This window comes from Hippoglossus hippoglossus, chromosome 15 (assembly GCF_009819705.1).
Source record: "Hippoglossus hippoglossus isolate fHipHip1 chromosome 15, fHipHip1.pri, whole genome shotgun sequence".
Classification (NCBI taxonomy): domain Eukaryota; kingdom Metazoa; phylum Chordata; class Actinopteri; order Pleuronectiformes; family Pleuronectidae; genus Hippoglossus; species Hippoglossus hippoglossus.
Genome location: NC_047165.1, coordinates 6,250,566 through 6,275,440, shown reverse-complemented (window position 1 = coordinate 6,275,440; position 24,875 = coordinate 6,250,566). Strand labels below are relative to the sequence as shown.

General features: G+C 42.8%; 1 protein-coding gene across 1 annotated transcript in view; it reads left to right on the top strand.

Moving 5' to 3' along the window:
- arid5b (AT-rich interaction domain 5B) overlaps positions 1-24,875 on the top strand; it is a 79,017-nt gene that overhangs the window by 21,139 nt on the left and 33,003 nt on the right. Inside the window, exon 3 of the mRNA XM_034608167.1 lies at positions 14,591-14,824. Coding sequence (XP_034464058.1) covers positions 14,591-14,824 — 234 coding nt within the window. The remainder of the gene's footprint in view (positions 1-14,590; positions 14,825-24,875) is intronic.

Here is a 24,875-nt window from a genome sequence, read left to right as displayed (position 1 = left end):
CGGACGGAGCCTTGGCTCCAAACAATAGATCATTGATGCCTCTCTGTCCTCTTTCTCAATCTGTCAGTCCATTTCCTTGTTATGTACTGGCCTGAGGAGCACTTGGCGAAATGAGAGGCATTCAGCCAGTCTTGTGTGTTTTGTTTTCTCTCTCTCTCTCTCTCTCTCGATTTTCCCCCTCAGCCATAACTCAGGGGAGAGCTGTTGTTTCATTCCATGTGTCAGAGCATAATATCTAAAGTTAACAATAGCCCAGTCGCAGAAACACTGTGCTGCAGTAGGTACAAGTTGGATTTGTCCTCGCTGAGGGTAGTTATCGAATGTGAGAAAGAAAGAGAGAGGGCTGCAAAGATGGATAAATATGGAACAAACCGCCACGATATTTCAGTGTTTGGCTTTCATGAGGAACAAATTGATTCTCGTAGCGTTTTTTTGATCATTTATAGCCTCGGTCTTATGACACACATATTGGCAGTCATCACTAAGACTGGCAAGTTCTTAGACAACACGAGCATTTGCCAAATAATCGCTATGATTCATGTTATTTTCCTTTCATACTACTTCTCAGTGTATTATACTGTGCGCTCAATGCATAACAGCTCTTGGACGGCTTTCATAAAATAAAATCAACAAAAGAGAGCGAGAGAGAACATAAACAACAAAAAAAAAAAACTCCCCCATTGACATTTTCAGCTCTTATTCAACTTGTGTTAATCACAGGCGATATCACAGAGAGAAGGGGAAAAGCTTTTCTTTTTGGCAGGAGCGACCATGTGAACATAAACATGTTATCGCAGCTCGTAGATATTCTCCACTGAAGTTCTTATCATTGTTTGTGCAATGTGAAACGCTGGGGCTCCAAACGCTGCGTGTTCTGCGTCGACAGTGATTACAGCTGCGGAAGGGCTCACACAATCAGAGGTGGCGCTCTGTAATCTGGAGTGAACGCGTTTTTGAAGCCAAGCCGGTTGCACTTTATCAGAAATTACCTGCTTGTTTATCCGGAAACCACCCGCGTCACGTGACCAACGCCGCCGTCCTGTGAAAGCCGGAGACTTTCAAACGGGGGGGCGGAAATCATTAGGGCCTCGTGGAGGGAAAAGCGATTGTTAGAGGTTGTTTTATCTTCTTTTTTCTTGTGTGTGTTGGTGTCGGAACGCAGAATCACAACTAATTGCACAGCAAAGCAATGCGAGATAAAACTCCTACAGTTTGCATTTCTGAGGTTTGCTTTGGTGCCTCCACTGCGCTTCGTATCCATGACGGCACGTGAAGTAAAAAAAGTCTGAACAGATGGCGCTGATTTTTAATGACATATTGCTTTCTGTAAAGTCTCCCTCTAAGGCACAGACTAAACCGTCTTCCCCTTGGGGAGCGCACCGCTCTGGTTGTTATCATCCGCCGCTAATGTCACTCTTCCCTCTCGCCACATTGTCAAGTCCTTCAGCTAAATACATGAAATGTAAATTGAGTATTGTGCTGGATATAATTATTGAAAAGGGTTCCAGTTGGCTTAACTCTACGGGCTGTTTATTTAAAGCCTTTCCTCCTCCGTGCAGATCAGATGATAGAGCGCGAGAGGCAGAAAGACAGGGTCTTATATAATGGCAGGAATTAACAATGGAGCCATGAATGACACCCCCACCCAAAACTCTCCAACAAACCCCCCCCCCCTCTTTCTCTTTCTCATTATAGTTTTACCATTGGGAAACATGCCTGTCCTAAATAGCAGAGTATTTTTTTCTCCCTTCATTCTTTCAACAAAAACATATTAAATCATGTTTCCTTTTACGCACCGTGCGCCCTGAGAATAAGTCTAAGTTGATAATAAGGGGACCTTCTTTGAGGAAACACACACGGCAACTTTGATCTAGAATGGCATGTAATTCCTCGCCTGACCCAATTCCCAGTCTCCTGATAAGACGTTTTCTCTCTCTCTCTCTTCCTCTCTCTCCCCGTCTCCTACTCTCGCTCTAACCTTCCAGCAGAACTCACTCAAACGGAACTCGCTCCCCCATTAAAGACACATTTAAACATGTCATCCATGTCATTCTGCAGGAGGAGGCGGCGGCAAACGCCGGCGTCTCTACCACAGGTGGAGTCGAGGAAACTCGCTCTCTGTCGTTGACAACCTCCGAGATCTCTGATCGCAGCTGCTCAATTGGGTTTGTGTCGGACAGAGCCGCGTGACAAATGAGAGTGGCCGTCATAGCAGATAGAGTATCATCACCTGGGTGTAAAGCTTTTAGGCTTGTGCGAGGCGAGGGAAAGCGACACGGCGAGGGAGGGGGGGGCCCTCACTTGTTTGCGCAGTCCGAAAGGCAGCTGCATTTCCGCAAACCAAAAGATAGTTGATTAATTTGCTCCCTGTGGTATTTGCACATTTCGGGTTCTTGCAGAGCAGCATGTTTTTAGTTTTTTTTTACTCTCGGAATTGACTTGCGCCGTAAGTGGATTGACCCCCAAAACCCAGCAGTAGTCTTTCATTAGTCAGGATGCAGCCGGGGAGCAGACAGCGAGCAGTGTTTAGGGCCAATCCATCACATACAAAAGGGGATCAACATGGCACAAACTTGTCTTTCTCATCTTAAGCGACAACTTGGCCTCTAACTCGTAGTAATCGCGGTTTCAGCTTTCCTTCCTTGTGACTGTGATAATTCTGAGGGGCCAACACTTGGTATAATTTCATCTTCAGGGCTCCTCTGATGGCTCATTTGTTACAAGGCCCCCTGGTTTTTTTTGTGTGTGTTATTTTTTATTTTTTTTGGATAGTAGAATGAACCAATTTGGGTTTTTGACAAGGAGCCCCTCTCTGAATAATTCCTTCATGTATTACAGGACCTATTAAATGCAAACTTTTCAATCTGGCAATCAATAAGGCAGGCAGCGCTCTGTGGCCGCGTGCCAGACACATTAGGGCTGCGAGCGATGGTTGCTAGGGAGCTGAGCCTGCTCAGGGGAAAGAATGTTTAATGTAATAGAATCACATAAATCAACTGGAGGAAAGTGCTTGTGTTGTTTCTTCTCCTTCTCTCCTCTCCTCTTCTCTTCTCGTCTGTTTAACTGAAAACATTTATATGGGGGTGTGTGTTTTTTGAAAATGTGGTACGGCCATTTATCCCCCCCCCCCCCCCCCCTCTCCCTGCCCCCCCTGCGTCAACCACAAGAACATCTGGGATGGAATTAAGCTGAGGGAAGTTGAATTCTCTCTCTCTCTCTCTGTGTGTGTGTGTGTGTGTGTGTGTGTGTGTGTGTGGTGTGTGTGTGTGTGTGTGGTGTGTGTGTGTGTGTGTTGTGTGTGTGTGTGTGTGTGTGTGTGTGTTTTATGCCTGTGTGTGTTTATAACACCTCTTACGAGTGTGGACTTGTGTGTGTGTGTGTGCGTGCTTGTGTTTGTATGCATAGCTGTGTCCTCAATCCTTGCGCCGCACACTTAAATAAATTGAGGTGAAAATTATATAAACATTTTTTTATTTATTTTTTATCTTTGTCACAGGCCACTGCTCCACCCTACTGAATGAATGAGGCACTTAGTGCTTTACTATAATTAAGAACAGGAGCCAGCATGCATGGAGGCTTCTCTCTCTCTCTCTCTCCTCTCTCTCTCTCTCTCTCTCTCTCATCTCTCTCTCTCTCTCTCTCTCTCTCTCTCTCTCGCCCTGCCCCCTGTTAAGTTTCAATCGAGCATTTCCTCTGGGTGTTTGTGCCCTTTTTGTGAGAATATGATTCCCAGACATTCCTGTGACTATAAAAGCCAGATATCTGTTAAACCCCACCCATTGTATCCGATTCTCAATATCAGATACAAACATGTGCCCATAAGCAGCATGAAGCCGTGATGATCCACCCCCTGTAGGAAACTTCTCAAACCAGTCCTGCAGCACAAACCACTTCTCTTCCGCCTCCTGTTTGCAACCACAGTGTTTCTAAACAGTCATAATCAACCATGAAATGGTTAAATTACTCTGACAGTGTTTCCCAGTCAGACAAACTGGCCTCGTACTCGTTTGTTGAAACTGCTGCTGGGTTTCATCAGATAAACAGATGATTACTCATTAAGCCAAATATCTGTTTGGAGGCGATAGATTATTCTGCTGAAAAGTTTTTTCCCCCCGACACTAATCATCAACTAAATTTGTTATTTAATTGAAAGAAAAACCAAATAACTAATTTTGTTCATTTTTGTGAAAACCATTGGGCTGTACTGATATTTAATTTTTATTTAAAGTTATTTATAATGAGTTTTATGGTAAAAATATCAATCCTCAGTTACATTTCTCTGTCATTAGGGTTTGAAAACAACGTCATAGGTGTCACTGCCAAATGTCTAAAATGTTTTACTGCCCAATATCTGTTTCAGTGTCGGCCGACAATACTTAGAATTGCCCGGGTATCGAATTTCCGTCAACATTAGCATTCATCTGGAGTTGTGTTTCTGACCATGTGATGAATGCAGCTCCAGCCTTCACTTGTCTTCCAACTCTGTTTTGGTCTCCATCAGGTCCTGGGAATAATCTCTGTCTGTGAAGCTGCTGCCTGTTGTTTGGTTCTGAGCCTGAAGTGCTCTGTGGGTTTTTTAGGGGGGGGGGGGGGGGGTTTCTGCAGAAAACAGCTGCTGCTGCTGCTGCTGCTGGAAATGAGGTTTTCCAAAACAGTTACATTGTGGCTGGTGAAACCACAACAGTGCTGAGAGATGCTGAGGGGAACTACGAGCGAAGCCCTTTCACAACACACACACAGGCTGTTGTTGATATAAAAACACTGATGAACGAAGCCTCAACACATGAAGAGCTTTGTCTGCTGCCTCACAGAGTTCAGCTCATTTGATTGATCATCGCTTTTCATTATTTATATACGTGATGTGTGACAAGTTATGAATGTGATGTATGGAAATTCATTCTTCATATTGATTTCGCACACATCGACCGGTTCAACTTGACAGTCAAACGCTTGGATTTAGGTGGCGTGTGCCTGTACAGGGCTGTGTGTGTGTGGGTTGTGTACGTTGTGTGTGTGTGTGTGTGGAAGAGCCCAGCTTGCAGATGATATGATGAGCAGAGGAAAGGTGAGTCAGCGTGTGTGACTGATGCGTCATTAGCAAACACAGCGTGTTATTCTAAGCAGATCCATAAAGTAAAATTGTCATATATCCCATTTCCACTGAGTTCTGGTGATACACTGTGTGATTACTTTGCTTTGTTTTACCCAATACAGTGATTTATTGACGCCGCACCATCACCCCCCCGCGTGAGATTATGTGGTTTTGTTTACAGCGCAGTGCTCGCTTGTAATTAACAAAATGTTCCAGCACATTTTGTTTTATCCAAGACAGTGTAGTCATGCACAGATTTTGACGAGCGATGAATCACGCAAAATTCAATTAATAAACGTTATTGTTTTATGTAATTCTGTCCTCGTAGGAACCACAAGGTTGCCTCCAGTGAGAGCTCCCGCCCCCGTGCATAATTTCCATTTGGTGTCATTGACAGATGCTGTTCCCTCTTTATTTGGTCAGGTTTCAATAACATGAAACCAATAGCCAGATCGGGCGCCTGCTGCTGCTGCTTCTATGGCCCCCCCCCTCTCTGTGTCACGTCCCTCCATTGAGAAGTGAGCGAGGGAGCCGGAGAGAGAGAGAGAGAGAGAGAGAGAGAGAGAGCAGAGGCGGACGAATCAGAGATGTGTTATATATTATGAGAAGAAGTTAAATGGAAAACAGGGCGACCTCGGAAATCAATACAGAGCACGGAGCAGAGAGCCCTGCAGGATGGAGTGAGAATACCAAACCTCCTCCTCCTCCCTCCCTCTGTCTTTCTCCTCTGTCCATCTTATCTCCACTAATACCTTCTTTCAAAGCCTTTAGACAAAAACACTTTAAAAAACATATCAAATAGGAAGGGGGACACTATTAGGTCCTGGTTGCACGCCTTGCCAAAGCAGCGGGGGGGGATCCAGTAAATTCCTTGGCCCGAGCAGATAATGTGGAAATGTTGACAACAGCAAAATTTTGAGGCGAGTGAGTGATTTAAGGACTACAGCGGGTGACGGAGAGCAAGAGCCGGAGTAATAGTTTTCAGCTTTTTTCCCCCTCGCTCCTCTGTGTCGGGAGCAATGAGCACACTTGCTTGAGAGATCTTGTCAGAGCTTGTGGGCAGTTTTGGATGTTTTTTTAAAGCTCGGCTGAACGTAAATGACAGTTTACATGAGTCACACTTGGTTTTTAATTAGCCGGCACGGATCTGCTCTTAACTGTCAGCAGCAGCCCTCATATTACGCTTCATTCCAGCGTTCAAAGCCACGACAGAAACTCTGGAACCGGATCACCCCTCTTGTTTATTTCCTGTTTGGAAATTCAGCGATATCAGAGATGTTTCATGTAATGTTGCAGCAGCTACTCATCCAGTGGAGCAGCTGCCTCAAACCACAGCTAATGAGTTTCATGTCCTATGCAGCATTTCTGAGATTTTGATCATGACGAGTAATTTCTCGATAACTGAAATCTTTCCTCTTGTGTAATTTCCCCAAATGTCCCTTAATTCTTTCTGGTATAAAACAGCGTCAGAGCTTGTTCTCATCAAACTTATTTCCGCCCTCGCTTCTCTCGCATAGTTTCCTCACTTCCCTCTTTTGCTGAGGGGTTTTTTCCTCAGAGGACGAGCTGGAATATTTATCCAGCAAATATCACATCCGCCCCGTGTTGTTGAATATCACTTTGTCATATTTATGAACCAAACACTGTGCACATATTTTACAGCGTGTTGCTTTTACAGTGTTGGAGTAGATGGAGTTCTGTATTTCTTTACTGTGCAGAGGGTCTCATGACAGTTACTGCAGCTGATGACTTTACCAGTCGCCTGCACTTTTACACTAGTGCATTATTTCCCCATTTAATATGTTTTTAAAGGACTTGAGCTCATGAACCTTGAATCACAAACATGCGACACTGTCGAGTTATACGTGGAAAAACCCCTTTTCAGACGGTTTCACTCAAAAACTAAATTGTTGTTCTCATTATTAATCAAGTCAAAGTCAAAGTTTATTTATTGTACATGGCATGTTTAAAACAACCAAAGTTGACGAAAGGTAAAAGAAAGCAAGATAATATAGAAATATGTATGAACAGAGACTAAATGAAAAATACAAAAAGCACTAAATTAAACATCGTAAATATTTGAGAATTAAAATATTAATAGCAGATCAATTCAAGGCCTCCAACCCGACTCAGATTGAAAGCCACTGAGACGAAGATACGGTAAAATAAGATTAAATAAGATAAGATCCTTTTTAAGTCTCACTACGGGGAAACTGACTGTGTTACAGCAGCAGTTTTTGAGCCTGTATCTCAGACTCGGCATCATTCTGTCGATTTGATCTTATCGATCCATTGAATCCTCATTTCACAGCTGCGTGAAATTATACAATAAAGTTTAAAATGTCCTTCAGTGTTTTATTTGCACAACATGCGAAGATATTTGAGATATCCGCTCACAATAAAAGCAGCAAATCCTCACATTAGAGACGCTGGGAACTTTACAACAACAACAACAACTCACAAAAACAAGTGCTGACATTTCAGTGTTTGCCAGCTGAATAAGTGATTAATCCACTAATAGTTTCATTTCTTGTCAGCACAGTGACATTACTGCCACACATCTTCAAATGATTCGTATGTTTTCAAAATGCAGTGGTGTGATTTGAGGGAAATCCGATGTCCGAGATTTCCAGGACAGAGAGAAAAGTCAGCTGCTAAAAGGATTAAATTCTCGAGTCGTTTTTTGAGAGGAATCACATATTTTTGGAAGACGGACAGGAAGCAGACACAGATGTTGTGAAACGGCTGATACGACTCTGGCTTCGAGATAAAGTTGCTGTTTGGCAGGGAACTGTCACATTTCCTTGTTTTTCCTTTACACACCAGCAAACGTTTTATTAGCGACTTGAAAGTCACACGGCTCTGAATAGAAAGCAGGGATTGTCTGGGAGCCAGGAAACCAGTCAAATCTAAACCAGTGGTATGAACCTCTGCTAACACCAGGATTTGACTTTATCTTTCTCTCCTTTTTTTTTTTTACAGTTGTTTTATTTTATATCTTCAAATCAATACGTATAAAAACAAAAGCCCTGCACTGTAACTATTCATTTTGTTCACGGTTTCTGCTCTGCTCCCCGTCCCCGCTTGTAAAAGTGTTTGATTAAACGAGGCGCTGGGAGAATAATATTGCTCAGTGACAGGTGTTTGTGTGCCTTTTGTCTTGAGAAAATCTACCGACATGGCTTTTTCTTTGAGTTCCTCTCCTCTTTCATTTGTGTGGCACCGGATCCCCTGGGTCATGATTCACAGCAAAAGCCCAATCCCAAGAAACCACGGCACTAACACACACTGTATTGATTCATTGTGCAGTTTCTTTAAAGCCACCTTTGGTCAAAACAGCGCCCGGAACACTAATATGATTCTCTGAATAAGAAAGAGAAACGACAGAAGGAAAGAAAGAGAGTCTCTCAGTGATGTTGTGCTTCCCGACTGATGTTATTTTTAAGGTTCAAATGGTTTTAACAGACCGTCCCATTTTATATAATTGTCTCGCCGACATCGGGGGGGGGGGGGGGGGGGGGGGGGGGGGGGGGGGGGGGGGGGGGGCTGACTCACACGCGAAACATACATTTTAATCATTGATCCTGACGCTGTTGCACACACAGCTCAGTCATTTAAGCTCCAGTATATCCAGTTCCTGTGTTTTTGAAAATGCAAAAAATCACAAAAGATTCCAGTTTGCATTTTTTGAAATCTGCTTCTGTGGAGCTCCTTTTAATCTCGGAGACGTGGAACAAAGATCGGTCCCATCCTGTCGTCTCAGGTCACAGTGAACCTCATCCGCGGCTTGTCACATCCCGGCTGCATCATTGTAATGCACTTTTTTACTAGAGCGACTCTGTCGAGCGTGAAGCGTCTGCAGCTTGAAGTTCTGCTGCCAGGAGTGAGACTATAGAGTTATGCTAATATCACCCCTGTGTTTGCTTCTTTCAACTAACAGCATGTTAACATTGATTTTAAAATGACTCCAATTAGTTTCCTCTGCATGACACAGTTCCAGTTTTTTTTTACAGGATTGTCAGTTCTGACAGCTGCTAACTGGCTAATACCGCTAATGACAACAACAACAACAACAATTACAGTTACACATAAAACAAACAATAAGAAAACCGATCAGGTTGTTTTTACTCGTCTCTTTGACAGGAACAAAACATAAATCTGTGAATTATCATTTCTATATTTGGCTCCTGAACTATGCCTCAGTCTTTGCTTTTAATTCACAGCTGACATTTGACCTTTAGAGCACATATTGTTCTCCTTGTTTATTCCTCTAATCATTTCCCTGTTATCTAATCCTATTTCCTCCTTCCCGGTAACCTCTTTGTAAACTACAAATATTTGTAAAGGGCACTCCAAGGCTGATTGGTCAATCCCCCCCCCCCCCCCCCCACGTTGCATATGCATGTATTGAACCAGATACCATGCACACTGAAGATTTTCTGCAAACTACATAAAACATTGGCAAAATATCCATTCTCAGAAATAGCTGGTTAGATAGTGATTTATTTTTTCATGAAACAGTAACTGAATACAGATCAACTCCCTAGAAATACTTATTCACAAAAACTGAGTCATTATCCAGATCTTGTACGATATTAGCAGTCTACACACGCCTGATTTGTTTAAAATACAAATTCACATAAAGGTGGAAAACCGGTCATATAATGTTAAAGAAATTTGATCCACTTCCTGATCCTGATCTGCACCAAAATGAAATGACTTTTTCCCTGTCCCACACCACACCTGTCCACTGAGTTTCATGCTAATCCGTCCCTGTACTTTTTGTGTAATCCTGTTAACAAACAAACATACAAATGCATATCGCGGAGGTTATTAATGCTGCACAACACAAACGAAGAGGGGGGCAACTCCTGCAGTTTATTGAGTTCATAGAAAGCTGAGGGACTCGAGACAAAGAAAAGAGTGAACATATTTGAAGCAGGAGGCCAAAATATTCTAATTTTAATCCCTCGGATGAGTCAAGCTCCAAAAACACTGGATCCTACGTAAGGCAAGTCGATAGCGTCTCTTGGCTCGTAAACCTCCGTGTCTTTTATAATCCACAGCCCCCCCCCCCCCCAGTTTGTAACACAAGCTTTCAGATATACATTCGTACCGTGCAGGGGTCATTATTTTTCAGACTTTTGAGATCTCCTCCAGTGCCGCAGAAGTCATTGTGCAACTAGTACAAACCGTGTAAACAGAAGTTCATGTGTGAAGAGGCACTTTAACTTTACACATTACCTGGAGTTCACTTGTCCTGGCTTCTTCCACATGTGTGCAGATCATGAAATGGGCTGTGATACATATATTTGCCACTTAACTTCATCACTTTACTGTCGCGCTGTAGTAGAATTCATCGAGTTGGCACGCTGACTGAGGCGGTTGTAAAGTCAGCTGTCCTGGAGAGCAGTTATGACCCTGACACTATTGTTGTTTATAGGTCAGGAGCTTTACAGCGTGTTCTGAAAAATAATCTGCCGCAACCACAGCTGTTTGATCAACACGCTACAGCACCGGGAGGAGGACGGACAGACAGAGGGACAAACAGATCCAGAGAGAGGGGGGGGGGGGAAGAGAGAGAAAGAGAAACAAAGTGCATAATGTCTTCCAGCTCTCCAGCGACACAGCCACAGCCCAAACCAATTAGAAAGCTTACGTAAAGATAAGGGCGTCCTTTATTTGGAAAGGTCGGGCTTTAAGAACAAAAGGAATTCTTAAAGTGTTAAAGTGGTACATTACATGCACAGGCACTTACACGCGCAAGCCGACACACAACAACACACCACACACACCACACACACACACACACACTCAGTCAGACATGGCGCCTTTGTACCATTATTAATGCCCTGCAGCTCGCGCTCCAAATTGAATCTAATCAAGTGAAATGTTGTGAGGATCCTCGGGAGAAGGAGCAGGTCTGACGGTGACCGCTTACAATAAAATCCCTGACATTTGGAAACAAAGCCTGCTCCACCTCTGAGCTGTAATTTCATACTGCAACTGCTGCGATATTTGATGGATGTGTGTGCGTGTGTGTGTGTGTAGTGTGTGTGTCTGCAGTGAACGTGCATGTACGCAAGGAAAAGTGTGTTTATACATCTGTGGGCTTTGTGGCACCTACCTCCCCATACGCTGTGTGTGTGTGTGTGTGTGTGTGTGTGTGTGTGTGTGTGTGTGCGTGTGCGTGTCTCTCTGAATGGCTCGAATAATTTCTTTTGAAGTGGTCGTCGTATTGGAGTACAGTGGAACTAATTACGCTGATTGTCGGGAATGCAGCTGCAGTAAATATGTCACGAGTGCTGTCCTTCCTGCTCTGGTTGTGCTGCACTCTCCAGCAAATCGTATCACTCGGCAGCTTGATGAGATAAAACCCCCCAAAAAATGCAATGGGCACAAATGCATTTTTAAAAATAGACCTGTTCAAATTGGACTCTTCAGATGATGCTCACTAGTTTAGTGAAATATTAAAGTCAGCAGCACGGAGAGCTTTATAAAAGCAGACAGGCCGGTGAATAATTCATGTAAAAATCATGTTTCGAACTGCCTGACTCCGCTTCATCAACTGTCGGACCGTGTAGGTCGGCTTTGTAAGCTAGGAAAATATTAGTGTTTCAAACAACAGCCTTTAAGTCTCAATACAAAATGTGACATTGACCAGAGTTTCAAGGCAACATGGACTGTGTGTGTGTGTGTGTGTGTGTGTGTGTGTGCGTTTGTGTGTGTGTGCGTTTGCGTGTGTGTGTGTGCGTTTGTGTGTGATTTCAGTTCACACTGGTGACCTGTGCTGTATTAACTGCTGAGATCATGTGTCATTTTCTTATCATGCAATCATAAGATAAGAAAGTAAGTTATGATCACAGTCTCAGGTTTCCTTCAGGGAGCACTGGACCACGTTCAGCATTCTGTCATATGACTGCGGAGCTGAAACAATGACTCAAATAAACATGGTTCAACTTCTCATTTTTTAATGATAAGAATCTGAAAACTTTTTCGTCTGGTGATATGACAAAACAAGACGTTTTAAAAAAAATATCTAACTTTGGCTTTTGGAAATAATAATTGTGGCGTTTTTTTTTTAATTGTCTGATATTTTATGGACAAACAATTAATCATTGATAGAGAAAATAATGGAAGAGACTAATTGATAATGAAAGGGAATGATTAGTTGCAGGTTATGAAAGCTTTAGTTCCCTCGGCTGTATTTGCATAAACTCCCATACGGAAGACAATGTACTGAGAGAACAGGTTTTCACTGCGTCACGTTTAATAAAATGTCAAATCTACTGGTTCAGTTTGGTGCGGTAAATGGAAGGTTTTATGCAAATTATTGAAAAGTCATGAACAGATAGTATTTATACACATACAAAGGAGAACCTTGCTTATCAGGTGAAACCCTATACACGTGTCTTATAGGTTTTAAAGGCTGAACAGCGACCTGCACATTTCTGTGACTTCTTTTGCCTCTGATACTATAAGAATTGTAGTTTTTCAAGACTTTATGTGGCTGTTTTTTTTTTCAAGTTAAACTCACTCTTGTAACCGTTCAGCAGTGAGTTTATGGTGTTTTATTACCCGGGGATGACAGTCTGTCAGTCAGACCTCCGCTCTGGCCCCGGACTGAAATATCTCAAGAAGGATTTGATGGATTGCTGTGAGATCTGGTGCAGATGTTAATGTTCCTCTCAGGATGAACAGTAAAAACTGTGCTGATCCCCCGACACTCATCCTCCGTGCAGCAAACATCAGTAGAAATCAAAACTTGTATTTATCCAATACTTTGCTTTACGGACTACATACTGGCAAAACTGCTCCCAAAACACTCCCATCAAAACGTTTCACAAGACCTGACATTCGTCTCGAAGCACTTCCATACTGTACCATCTCTCACACACAGCCTCCGTATAAGAGCCCATAAACAGTTTGATTTGTCTACCAGCGGCTCCTCCCGGCTTTTGTGGCAGTTTATTGTTTCGGCTCAGTCGGTACATCCTGTTCTGAGCTTCGCCAAACAAAGGGAACGATCCGGTCGCCAGTTAACTGTCACAGGTGAAAACGCATCAATCAAACTCACTGACTTGTCGGAGGAATATGTAATTACCCTCTTATGTCAGACGACAACAATAACAACACTGACGTGATGATGAAATCTGACTCTGATGGGAGTAAAAACAGAGGCTAGGTCATTAGGCAGCAGTGTCAGATTACTACTTTGCTTTCTGTCTCAAAAGTTATTCTACATTTGACTGTAGCTTCATAACATGTACATGGTTTGTACAGGGTGACAAGGGCATCCATCAGGAACTCATCACACTTGTATGTCTGAATTGCTGCAAACAAAAAAAAAGCTGTCAAGCGAAATTGAATCACATAGTTTCTTCTTGTCGTTCCTCTTGTCACACTAATGGAGAAGCATGTCATGTAAACATGCAGCCCGACAACATTAAGTGTGTGTGTGTGTGTGTGTGTGTGTGTGTGTGTGTGTGTGTGGTGTGTGTGTGTGTGTGTGTGTGTGTGTGTGTGTGTGTGTGTGTGTGTGTGTCCAGTGGAAAGTGCTCAGTGAGTCAGGTGAAGGAAAGAGCGTGAGATTTTTATGTGTGAAACGGTGAAACAGAAGCATCGGAACACGTTGCTTCCTGCATGTGATGCGTTTCCTGAGACACGTGGCGAGATCGTTGAGATATGAATCCAAGAGAATAAAGTATGAGTTTCATATGAGAGGGAATGATTCAAAAGTCAGGCTGTTGTTTGTCTGCAACCAGACAATAGAACATATTTGCTTGCCAGGAAATAATGAAAAATACATGTTTTTAGTAACGCTTACATAAGTTTTTTAATCACACATATTTGCTGTTTATGGGTGGCATGGAGGTGCAGTGGTTGTCTCACTTCTAGAGGTGGCACGGTTCGAATCCCAACCTGGCCTTGGCTGTTCTGTGTTTGCATTGTCTCCCCAGTGTCTTTGTGAGTTTCCTGCAGCTGACTCCCACAGTTTGATTCAGGTTAGGTTCATTGGAGACTATCAATTGACTGTAGGTTTGATTGTGGGTGTGAAAGGTTGTTTGACTCAATACGTCGGTCCTGTGATACGCTGGCGTGTCTAAGCGGTATAGATAATGGGTGGATTCACCATTTATTTAGTGCCCATCAGAAGTTACAGAAGGAACAGAGTTAGAGTGTAATATCTCATCAAACAGAACGGGAAACCGTACAATTTAAGGTCAGTGGAGTAAAAGGATCGTATTCACAGCACACTGGCAGCGGATGAGCCAGAATATAAAAGCAGCCAAAGCTTGATCTCTGAGCGCGAATAAAGAAATAAAATCCGAGCAGAAATTGAAAGAGTGAAAGTGTCACTGTGAAATTTACTGCAGCCCTTCTCCACAAATCTTACAGGAGCCGTTGAGAAACAAATGTTGGCTGTTGAATTTTGAATCAAACCATGTTTAATCTCTGTGGACCTTCTAACTGTTGTGTCTGCTTCTTTTCCTCCAGGCCAGGAGGAGGACGGACGGAAGGTGTTGGTCCTCAGCTATCCCCAGTATTGCCGCTACCCCGCTCGGTATTGGCGCGGCTCAGCCAGCAGCCGTCCTCTCTGCTCATCGACCACACGGTGCTGGCGCTGGGCGGGCATCGCTTGCGTTGGGCGGGAGCACGAGGATCCTGTACTGCCGGGACACCTTTGAGCACCCCGCCCTGCTGCAGAACGAGAGGCATCTGTGACGAGTTTTGGTGAGTGCAGCGACTGGAGATTTGATTTTAACCCTTTTAAATAATTTATCTTAGAGGCTCGGCGGAAATGCCAACTTACAATTATGTCATTTTGGTCCCCCCCCGACCTTTTGTTCAAGTTGCTTTTTAGTGGAAAAATGGACAGTGGTTTAATTTCTAAGGGGCCAAGAAAATGTGGTTCCATTGTGTGAAATTCACAGAAAGTCCACTCGAGTCCAATTAAAGTCTTGATTCGCTTAAGGTCAGCATATCAAAATGAAAACCATCAAAGGGAAAAGAGAAGGGAACTTCTGTATCCAAAAACCGAATACAGCTGCTGTCCTGTGAAATTCTGCATCTGCAAAACCACAGCGGTTCCTGAGAAAAAACAGCTCTGTGCAAAGGTTGGGACAAATTTCTCAGATAATCCAGAGGGGGTTTTAATTTTATCAGAGCTTTGGTTTTTCACATCAAAGTCTGTTTACAGTTCTCGGCGACTAGTAATACTTTGTGTGTAAAATATTGTGTTGTATAAAGACCCCAATTCTGAAAATGAGATTGAGATCAGGGACGTGGAGAGTTATCAAGAAGTGACCTCAGCAGATCACTGTGGCCTTTGGAGTTTTCTTTCATGTTTGGAAGTGGGGGGGGGGGGGGGGTATTCAGCTGCAGCATGCAACGTCACCACTAGGTGTCACTAAATCTTACACAGTGAACCTTTAACACTTGACAGTCGCCATGTCCGATGCATACGTGAGTCTTACAGTTGTGCTTGAGGCGTTGAAGTTGTCAGTGGTCAAGTTGCATTGTGGGTAAAATATAGGCGGCAGCAGGAAGAATGATGCATGGAAAAAAGGTCTCTTGTTCTGCTGCAATCATTTTATTTTTGATTTCTCTCTTTCTAAATGGTAGTTTTTTTTTCTCATTCTCTCACAAAATCCTTCATTTTTCTTCGGAACAATGCCAGACCAGGAGGCTTTTCTCCGCCTGACTTGTTTTGGCTTTGAACAAAAGGAATACAAAACAAAGGGACAGTCAAAACAGTGAGTATTTACAATAGTTGTTAGTAATTTGGATTTGTGTCGAGATCATTAGTGTTTTACGCTGTGGTCTCATTTCTGCTCTCGCACATTTTTTTTTAATGTTGTAATTCCTCTTTATTTGTCCATTTAGACTTGTCATGGCTCAACTCGACTAAATTCATGTGATGTTTTGATCGATTTTAAAGAGTCATCATGATTTCAATATGTTTTTCATTTAGGAACACGGATGAGCGTCATTTAAACACGCTCGCCCGTCACACCTATGAAAAAACAATCTGTTGTTCCACTGAAGAATTCTGCTGGAACACGTCTATCTGCCATCCACTGTGCTTTCCCTGCCACTCATGAGTCCACACATTTTATTAACCCCACGCCGGGCTAAGACAAAGGACTAACGTGACTCATCTCTCTTTATATTTCCTCTGGTCGGCGGCTCGGCAGATCTTGCCGGGGCCCTCGTGCAGCATCAATTTGACATTTGCAGTAACGGCTCCTCTAGTCAGAAGTCATTGTTTTTCTTTTCCTGTAAATTTACCAGTAGGTAATTGCATTTTTAGAGAGCAGCAAAGGTGAGACCAGAAGGGAGAATGGTTTTAGGGCATAGGAAAATAAGTTATGAATAGTAACGCTAACATCCTGTGGCTGCTGTTGCTCATTCACTTGGCTCAATAAAGCCATTCTCTAGTGAGCCACATTTAAGCTAAAGGTTTATTTTCAGAGCCTAAGGGAGTTCTGCTTTTTTTTTTTTTACTAAGGCAGATTTCTAATGTTATTCACATGAAGGTTTACTAGGTTCCAAGCAGGTTTTTATTCTGCTTGAATTGCTGCTAGGAGACTTGTTTGTGATTTGTTTCAAAACAGCAGAGCTAAGTAATTTCCATCATTCTGCCAAGTGAACCAAGGCCTCAAGGGCGTCTTACGTTCGGGCACAAACACATAGATGGATGTTTGCACATATTCATGTAGAAACAGCTGCCGTGTAAAGTTCTCGTTGTTTACGCCATATTAAATCCACCTTTTATTAGGATAAATATCACTGGGGACTTTTAAGAAGTAATACTGGGCATCTGTGAAATATCAAAAAGTAAGAAATGTATCTGGGGAGGTTTTAGGACGACTTCTGTGTTTCCCCTCAATGCTAATTCTGACCTTTCGGATTCAGCCAAATCTGCCGTGGCAGCTCTAATAGCTGTCCGTCTTGTCGAGGCTAATTCACGAAAGTGTGTCAAGCTACCTCGGGGGGTAGAGAAGACGAGAGGGATCAGTTAAAAAAAAAAGTGCTATCGCGGAGTTTGAGCACGGCTGTCGGAGCAGTGCGATGGTGAAATCCAGTAAATGTATGTGCATCATCTACACATTAGGCAGAATGAGGCTTTTAAATTTGAGCATGGGAAAAAAAGACCCAAAATGCAAATGTCTCCTTCAGATTCCTCCGTGTGTTTGGAGGTGAGTAATGAAACGCCGACGTGCTCCGGCTGCTCCTCCTGTTTACATAATGACTGATGTCCTCGGTGTTTGCTCTGACTTTACTCGATGATGTAAGGTCGTTCCTGGGACGACAGTGGCAGTTGCCGGAGACGGCACTTTATCTATCCCCGATCTATCTATATCTGTGGGTTTCTTTCTTCTCTTTTTCGTTTTAAATTCGTCCACGTCCACTGGCTGGCATCCCGGCCTTTGAAACCAGCTCGAGCAAAACTGCAGTTGCGTCAGTCACCAGATCTTTTAGTCCTGTGATCCATATTCATGTTCGGCACCGCCTGTCACCCCTGCAGCTGCTTCGCTCGCGGAGAATGACACAGTTTTTGTTTATAATTATCGTGCATTCTCCGCCAGCGTGGATTGATTATACCCGTGCTACTTTGTGTCCCCAATTTGATTCCTTTGCCAGGAGGAACGTAATATTGCCTCAGAAAAAGGGAAATAAAAGTTGCGTGTGGAAAAACCTCGCTGGTTAAAAAAGACTAAATATTATTGAGGTATTGTGTGATATGCTAAATGTAAAACAAGCTCTTATATAACCCATAGTGTAAAGAAGGTGTTACATACTCAGCTGTACTATAATAATATTGGCATTACCGAGGATCCTCTGCTGCGAGGAAAAGCCAGAAATAGTTTGAGTGGGCCAGGCCTCTGAGGCGCTGAATGACAGATGACAAGGTTCAAGGTTTTGTTATTAGCCGCCATAGCTGTCTGCGGAGTGTTACTCGCATTCATTTGGCAGCGGTACCGTACGCGCTAAAAAGCAAAAACATAAACATGTGCAAGCGCGTCGCAGAGGTGCCGCGTATGATATATTTAAACAAGATGTGTGTGTGTGTGTGTGTGTGTGTGCGTCGCGTAGCTGCCGAGCGCCCTGACAGCTCCTCGTTTGGGGCGGTCTGGTTAAGGAAAATATTATGAGCAACATTTTCTTCCCCTATTTCTCTAATTCTGAAGCTACGCTCCCAAACTGCTGACCTTCCTCTCCCCTCCCCGCCGCCAGCCCCTCGGAAACCCAACACCCCTTGTGTGCACATTGCTTAAATCAACAGTATTTTTGAAGTTAGTGAGGCAATCATGTTTGAGGCAAAGCAGTTGAGAAGAGCTCCCCCCCCCCCCCCCTCCTCCTCCTGCTCTTTCTCATTTGTCCTATATTCCCCAGGTCCCTCTCCTTGGCACAGAAAACTATACAGTACATGTCTTTGCTCGGCTCAGTGTGCGTTGTTTGAAATATCTCTCACTCGGAGCTGGTTTGATATTTATTAAAAAGAAACATTTTCAGTGCAATCCGGCGTAATCCTCCAGGGTGGGATGAGCATAAAAAAAAATTTATTGCTTCAATATATTAACGTCGTCCAGATGCGCTGATCATAAACAGAACTTTACCGTCTGTTTTTGTACTGCGGCCGAAATTCGGTCGTGCCTCGTGTGTATTTACGAGGGTCTGAGTTAACTGTCTGGTCACTCACTTCTCCTCTGACACTGAAAACTGTGCAAGAGAAGAAGCGAGGACGGAAGGATTCAAAAAGCAGTAAACATGCTAAAAATCCAACCCCTGCACTGTGAGATAATATCTTTGAAAACACTCGGCCCCGCTCGCTTGATTGGGCTGGGTCACCAAACGAGCACGCGGCATGATGTCATTGTTTCCACAACTTGAACCACTTTCTCGCTCGCTCTTTAAACATGAAATCAGATTAGATGAAATATGCATACGCCAATATCATCCCATGACAGGCCCGTCTGTTAATGTAATAGGCGAATTGCTTGCTAAGCTCATGTTTTCCCGTCTCCTCTGCAGATTTGTGTTAACCGCCAGCCCATGAATTTTTCATCGTCCATATGTCACGGTATACAGGGGCCATAGAGCAGGAATTTAGAGGAGAAAAGAGCACATGCTGGAGCTGTATAGTCAGATTTCATAAGCAGGACGTGGACGCTATAAAACAATATAGCGAACATCTGGTGAAAATCCACTTATGGTTCATTTTCATGTCCTTACATGTGGGTAAGATGATGCTTTTTACAAGAAGTGAAGGAAGCATATTTTACACTATATGCTTTTATACGTCGTATAACTCAACGTGCTCTGCTCGACGACTCGCCTGAGCACACGGTGATTTACTGCTCTACCTGGTTATGCACAGGCAGAATTAACACATCGGGGCTGTTTTAACTAAACGTGCTCTTTTCCACTGACTTCAGCCGCATTAGCCTGACTTCCTGTTTGCTATTATGTCATCAGCAATACACCAACTTTGCACATATTATCAGTTTTTAGCAAACACAGCGGAGAGATAAAACAAAGCATCTGTGGTTTGGCGGGAAGCTTATCAGAGGTCCGGACCCGTTATTGCCTCCGACAAGGATTGTTTGTTAGTTTGCAGGATTTCCGCAAGAAACTACATGACCAATTTCCATGAAATTTTGTGCAAAGGTGGGACGTGACCCAACAAAGATCCCTATAGATTTCGGCCCGGATCAGCAAATGTTTTTCTTTCACTTTAAAATTGTGAGATAAGGTGTGAGCGTGTGAGATTTAGTGCATATCCAAATAAAAATCCGGATCTATTGAATTTAAATGTGGTTTCCTAAGGGGACTGTAAGTGGATCTTAGTGCGAAGTTTCCCTCAGAAAACAAAACCAGAGGAAGACATTCCCAGATATGCTCTTCCTTCAGTTAATAGAATCATATCAGTGACTTTTTGTCTTATTTAAAGCAAATCCTGTATAATTTCCACTGAGCAGTGTCCTCTGACAGTCCAGCTCGCTACATCCAGATCAGATAAGAGAGGAATTAATCAAAAAAAACGTTGATACACTCAAACTTAGTCCCCTTCAATTATTATAACCATGTGCTCAGAGCGACGGGCTGATAGTGAGTCACTTTCCTCACTTTCTCTTGGCCTGAGTTTCACCTCTCAGGTTACATACAGGCCTCCTGACCCACCGGAGGATGTGGCTGCATCCTGAGAGAAAAGACAGTTACTCTGCAAAGCTCAGAAAACGTATATTGCATCCTCCTCTGCATGTTTACGTGTTTAAAAAACAAACAAAAAAACAATCTCCTTAAAAGTCCATGGGTTGAACATCAATTAAATATTAAATATGCAGCAGTAACAGATGGTGCTCTTTTTTAATGATGATTTACATAAATACTTTATCTCTCATAAAGTAAACATGTGAATTTAGGTAGGGTTATTGTATTAATTAAACTGAGAAGGTATTTATGCAGCATTTAAATGTTGTTCTCCTATTAATTTGGTACAAAAGGACATAAATAGATTGATATGATCATGTAAATTGCAGAACGTTGCTTTTTTTACTTTCATTTTCTGCTGAAAATCCAACCTTTCAATATTTTACAATGAATATTGCTACAATAAGTATGAAAATACTTCATATAGCTGTGAAACCTCTGTCCAGATTTAGTTTGGTACTTATCCTCGTTAAATCTATCCATACAATCAACTACATCAAAGGCAAAGTTGCATTGTCCTGTTTAACATAATGCAGCTCTTGAATGCCACGTTTCTCTGCGTCTGCAGACTTTCAAACAGTAAACATTGGAGTGTCCTTGAACACACCACCACAGACAGCTTTCTGGCTCCTGCCTGTGAAGGTACCACAGGATATTAACTTTGACAAAGGCGTTGAAGTGTAAATGACTGATATGACGTATATTAGGTTCAGTCAAATAGCACACAGAGGAACAAATATTTCTCCTGCATGTCCTAAACTTGTCCTGCGAAGTGAGTGATTAACTACTGCGGTTTGACAGTAACAATTAGTTTGACAGGTTATCTTGAGGCTTGGAGATAATAAGATAATAATAAGGTTTTTTTTTATCTGGAGCAGTAATTTAAAACTCGCTGACCAGACTGAATTGACCTCATTCATAAGGTGTTTATTCCAGGAACACTCTCACTGAATGTGGAAGGACCACTAAAACCCAGATAATAAAGACACTGGAGCTTTGTATCTGTACGTGAGTCATATTTTCACAGAATCCCAGATGTGAGTTGTGTTACAACTCCTGAATGTCCCTGATAAAAATTACAGAACAGCGTGTTGCAACCTGGAGTGAACACGTCTGACTCATCAGTGTAACTGTAGATGCTGTTTACAAAGTCTGTCTGTGCCGGCGAGGCTGGCGGAGGAACAGGCTCATGAATGCAGCCTTGTAGCGGCTGCGTTAAATGTCAGACATCTTTCTCATGTGTGCAGGTTCAGGCTCGTTGCCGGCTGTTGTCTCTGAAAAGAGCTTTTGTAGCTTAAGTGACGTCAAAACTGGTTGTTGTGCAGCTGATGTCTGACAGAAACAAAGTGAGGATTACGCTGAACGTGATGACTTTGATTGATGTCTCAGTTTTTTCCCAGCTAAATAATGATGCTGATATTTCTTTGGAAACATTAGAGTTAGAATTCCTCTAAATCACAGAGGGGGCAATTTTATATGTCTCACATCCGTTCCCAGTTGACTGTTGGCTCGAAAGCTTTGAGCACAGCCACACAGCATCCCAAAAACAAGTTTGGAAAATAAAAATTTACGAACAATTAACAAATTGTCATATTTATTATAAGTATTGTTAGTGAGTGACAAGTTTATTTAAAATAAAAAAAGATGAGTGACAGGACAGGGCCACTTCTAGGGCCTTTTCAGTGTGGGCCAGTGCCCCCCTGGCCCCACCCCTGGATCTGCCCCTGGAAACAAGTGTAACTTTCTTCTTTGTTGGGGGAGTTTGCATTAACTTCTAAAGAACAGGAGACGGAGCCTGTTGTGTTTCTGGAAATCATTCGATTTTTTTTTATGTGGAATCGGCTCCAAAAATACAGTAAATTAGCATAAAAAACAAGGAAAAAATAAACAAGAGCTGAAAGATAAAAGTATCCATTGGCCTATTTTGTTATGGGAATGATGATTATTTATAATCAGCGCGGCTTAGCGGCGTGCAGCTTTTCAGAATGATAAAGTCCCTGTGATTGGGCTCATTGGCCGACTCAATCCCATCAAGTGTAACTAGAGCGTGATCTATTAGAATACATATGTTTTATTGATGTATGGGCCTCGTGTTTATCCTGGCATTCATTTATTTATAGGACGATGCTGTGATTTTTTTTCTTCTCCTGCAGTAATGAATAGGATAAGCCTTGAAGCTTATCCACTGCTCCCTTTCATCTCTCCCTCTCTCCCCCATCCCCTCCCTCCCTCCCTCCACCTCTCTCTCTCTCTCTCTCTCTCTCTCTCTCTCTCCCTCTCTCTCTCTCTCTCCTCTCTCTCTCAGTCTCTCTCTCTCTCTCTCTCTCCCTCCACCTCTCTCTCTCTCTCTCTCTCTCTCTCTCTCTCTCTCTCTCTCTCTCTCTCTCTCCACAAGCCAAATTGAAATACTGTATTTTTTAAAGCCGCGGTCCTGCTGAGTTGTTGCTGCAGTCTGTCAGTATCAATGATGTGGAAGTGTTTGAAGGTTATGCTGTTATTTTTTTTTGTTTTTTGTGTGTTTTCTGTTAAATGAAATCCTCCACATTATATAACTTTGACTCTGTTTTACATTCGGCACTCTCGGAACAACAGGGTGTGTACGTAATTGGGACAGTCCCCCTGCGTGCTCTCTACATTTCTTTGGAAAATGGGATTTATTTTTTAATTTCCTCTCTCCCGGAACAATGGCCACGGAAGAAAATACCACTTGCAAACACTTGGCTACAGGCAAAACAACTGAAGTGACATGTTCACTTGTCAGATATTTACAGCTTTTGTTGTGCAGCAGCGTATTTGTTTTCTCCCGACAGCTGCGAGTTATTGCAGATTAATTACACGGAAAAGTATAAACATATTTTGCCTCATTGGCTCAACACCGAGTGTTCCTCTTTTTTTATTACACAATTACACCGTGTTGAGCTGGATAGTGGGTGAAGTCATTAAGCCCTCAGGGGTCAGAGGTCGCCGCATTCCTCAGTGTGTGTGTCAGTCAGTGGATCTGGGTTAAGATTAAACCCAGCCATGTCTCGAATGTGATGTGTGTTAATAAGTACTTAACCGGCGACGCTACCATCATGAGGCGATCACATGAGGTGGACAGAACAAAGACTGTGAGGGAAGGAAAGGAACGAGCGAAGAAAACAACTTTAAAAAGGCGATGATTTGCTTCCTATAATCACGGCTTATTTTGACTATAAATTAAGTTTGTGAAATTTGTCTTGTAAAACACGGCACAGTGTGACGGCGTACCATAATTTCCTATTTACTTTGCAAATGGGGAGCCGGAGTCGACAGCCTTTATGAGTTGGCGCAGTGGTGAAGTACACACATTCACACCACTGTCGAAACACACACCCCGATGAATCCGATGAAAACGATTTCATAATCCGTCGCAATAATAAACTTCTTTGAACAGTTTAATTGGCTCTTCCTGGAACGGCACGGCTCCGCTTCATTTGATCTGATGAAAGAGTAATGTTGCTTCTCCCCAGGGGGAGCATGCACAACGGCGCACAAATAATGAATTAAGAACACTACCCTTTTTTTCTTTCCAAATGACTGCCATAATAAAGCAGAAAAATTCATACCGCACTTACATCAGTTTCTCCCTAAATTGCTTTCATGTTTACTTGCTTGTGTGTTTAATTTTCAGAGGCTGTTTTTAAGTGAAAATAATCCTGATTCCTGGAAGGGCAATGGATTGAGGTCACTTGGTAATTGATTGTCATCTGAACGAGCTGCTGTCGTTAGAAGCGTTTTGTAAAAGGTTCCAGAAACGTCGCTCATGTGTAATTACGAGAGGAGAGAAATCCACTGAGCTCTGGTTGAACACGCCTGTAGTTTAAATAGCCTTTAAAGTTAAAACTAAAATGTGAATTTATAGGCATGTGGTGGATCTGAGAGGGGGGGGGGACTATAGAAGGCTTTGCATAAAAGGACAAATGCACGTGTTAAATTGAAGCTGACAAAGTCTTGATGGTTTGGGAGAACGTCCTGTTTCCTGGGCTGAGGAGTATTAACAGTGACAGTCTGAATGGAGAGTCTGTGTACAGCAACAGTATGGTCACAGAAATGAGCTCATTACTGGCAAGTACATCACGTATGTGCACACAGACACTCAGTGAAACACATTTATCTTAATATTGCTGCGGTGATAATATTCCATTTACATATGTAAATTGTAACCCCTGACGTGCTCGATCCTGAAGGCAGAGGAAATCAGTGTGAAACCCAAACCATAACCTCAACCAGAATTATCCTCAGTTCTATGCCTGAAAAAATCTCTTTCCCTAGTATGGCTTGGCAGGAGGACTATAACACACACACACACACACACACACACACACACACACACACACACACACACACACACACACACACACACACACACACACACGTGCACATTTTAGAAAAAACGCTCCTGGCTTAAAGAAGCTAAAAGAACGATTTACACGATTTTGTAAGTGTGAGATAAAAATATGAGCGAGTATTTTTAATGTCCTGGTAAACACACGCTTGCTGGGATGTGGGCTTGTCTCCATGGCAACGCCAGTCAGAGCGTGCC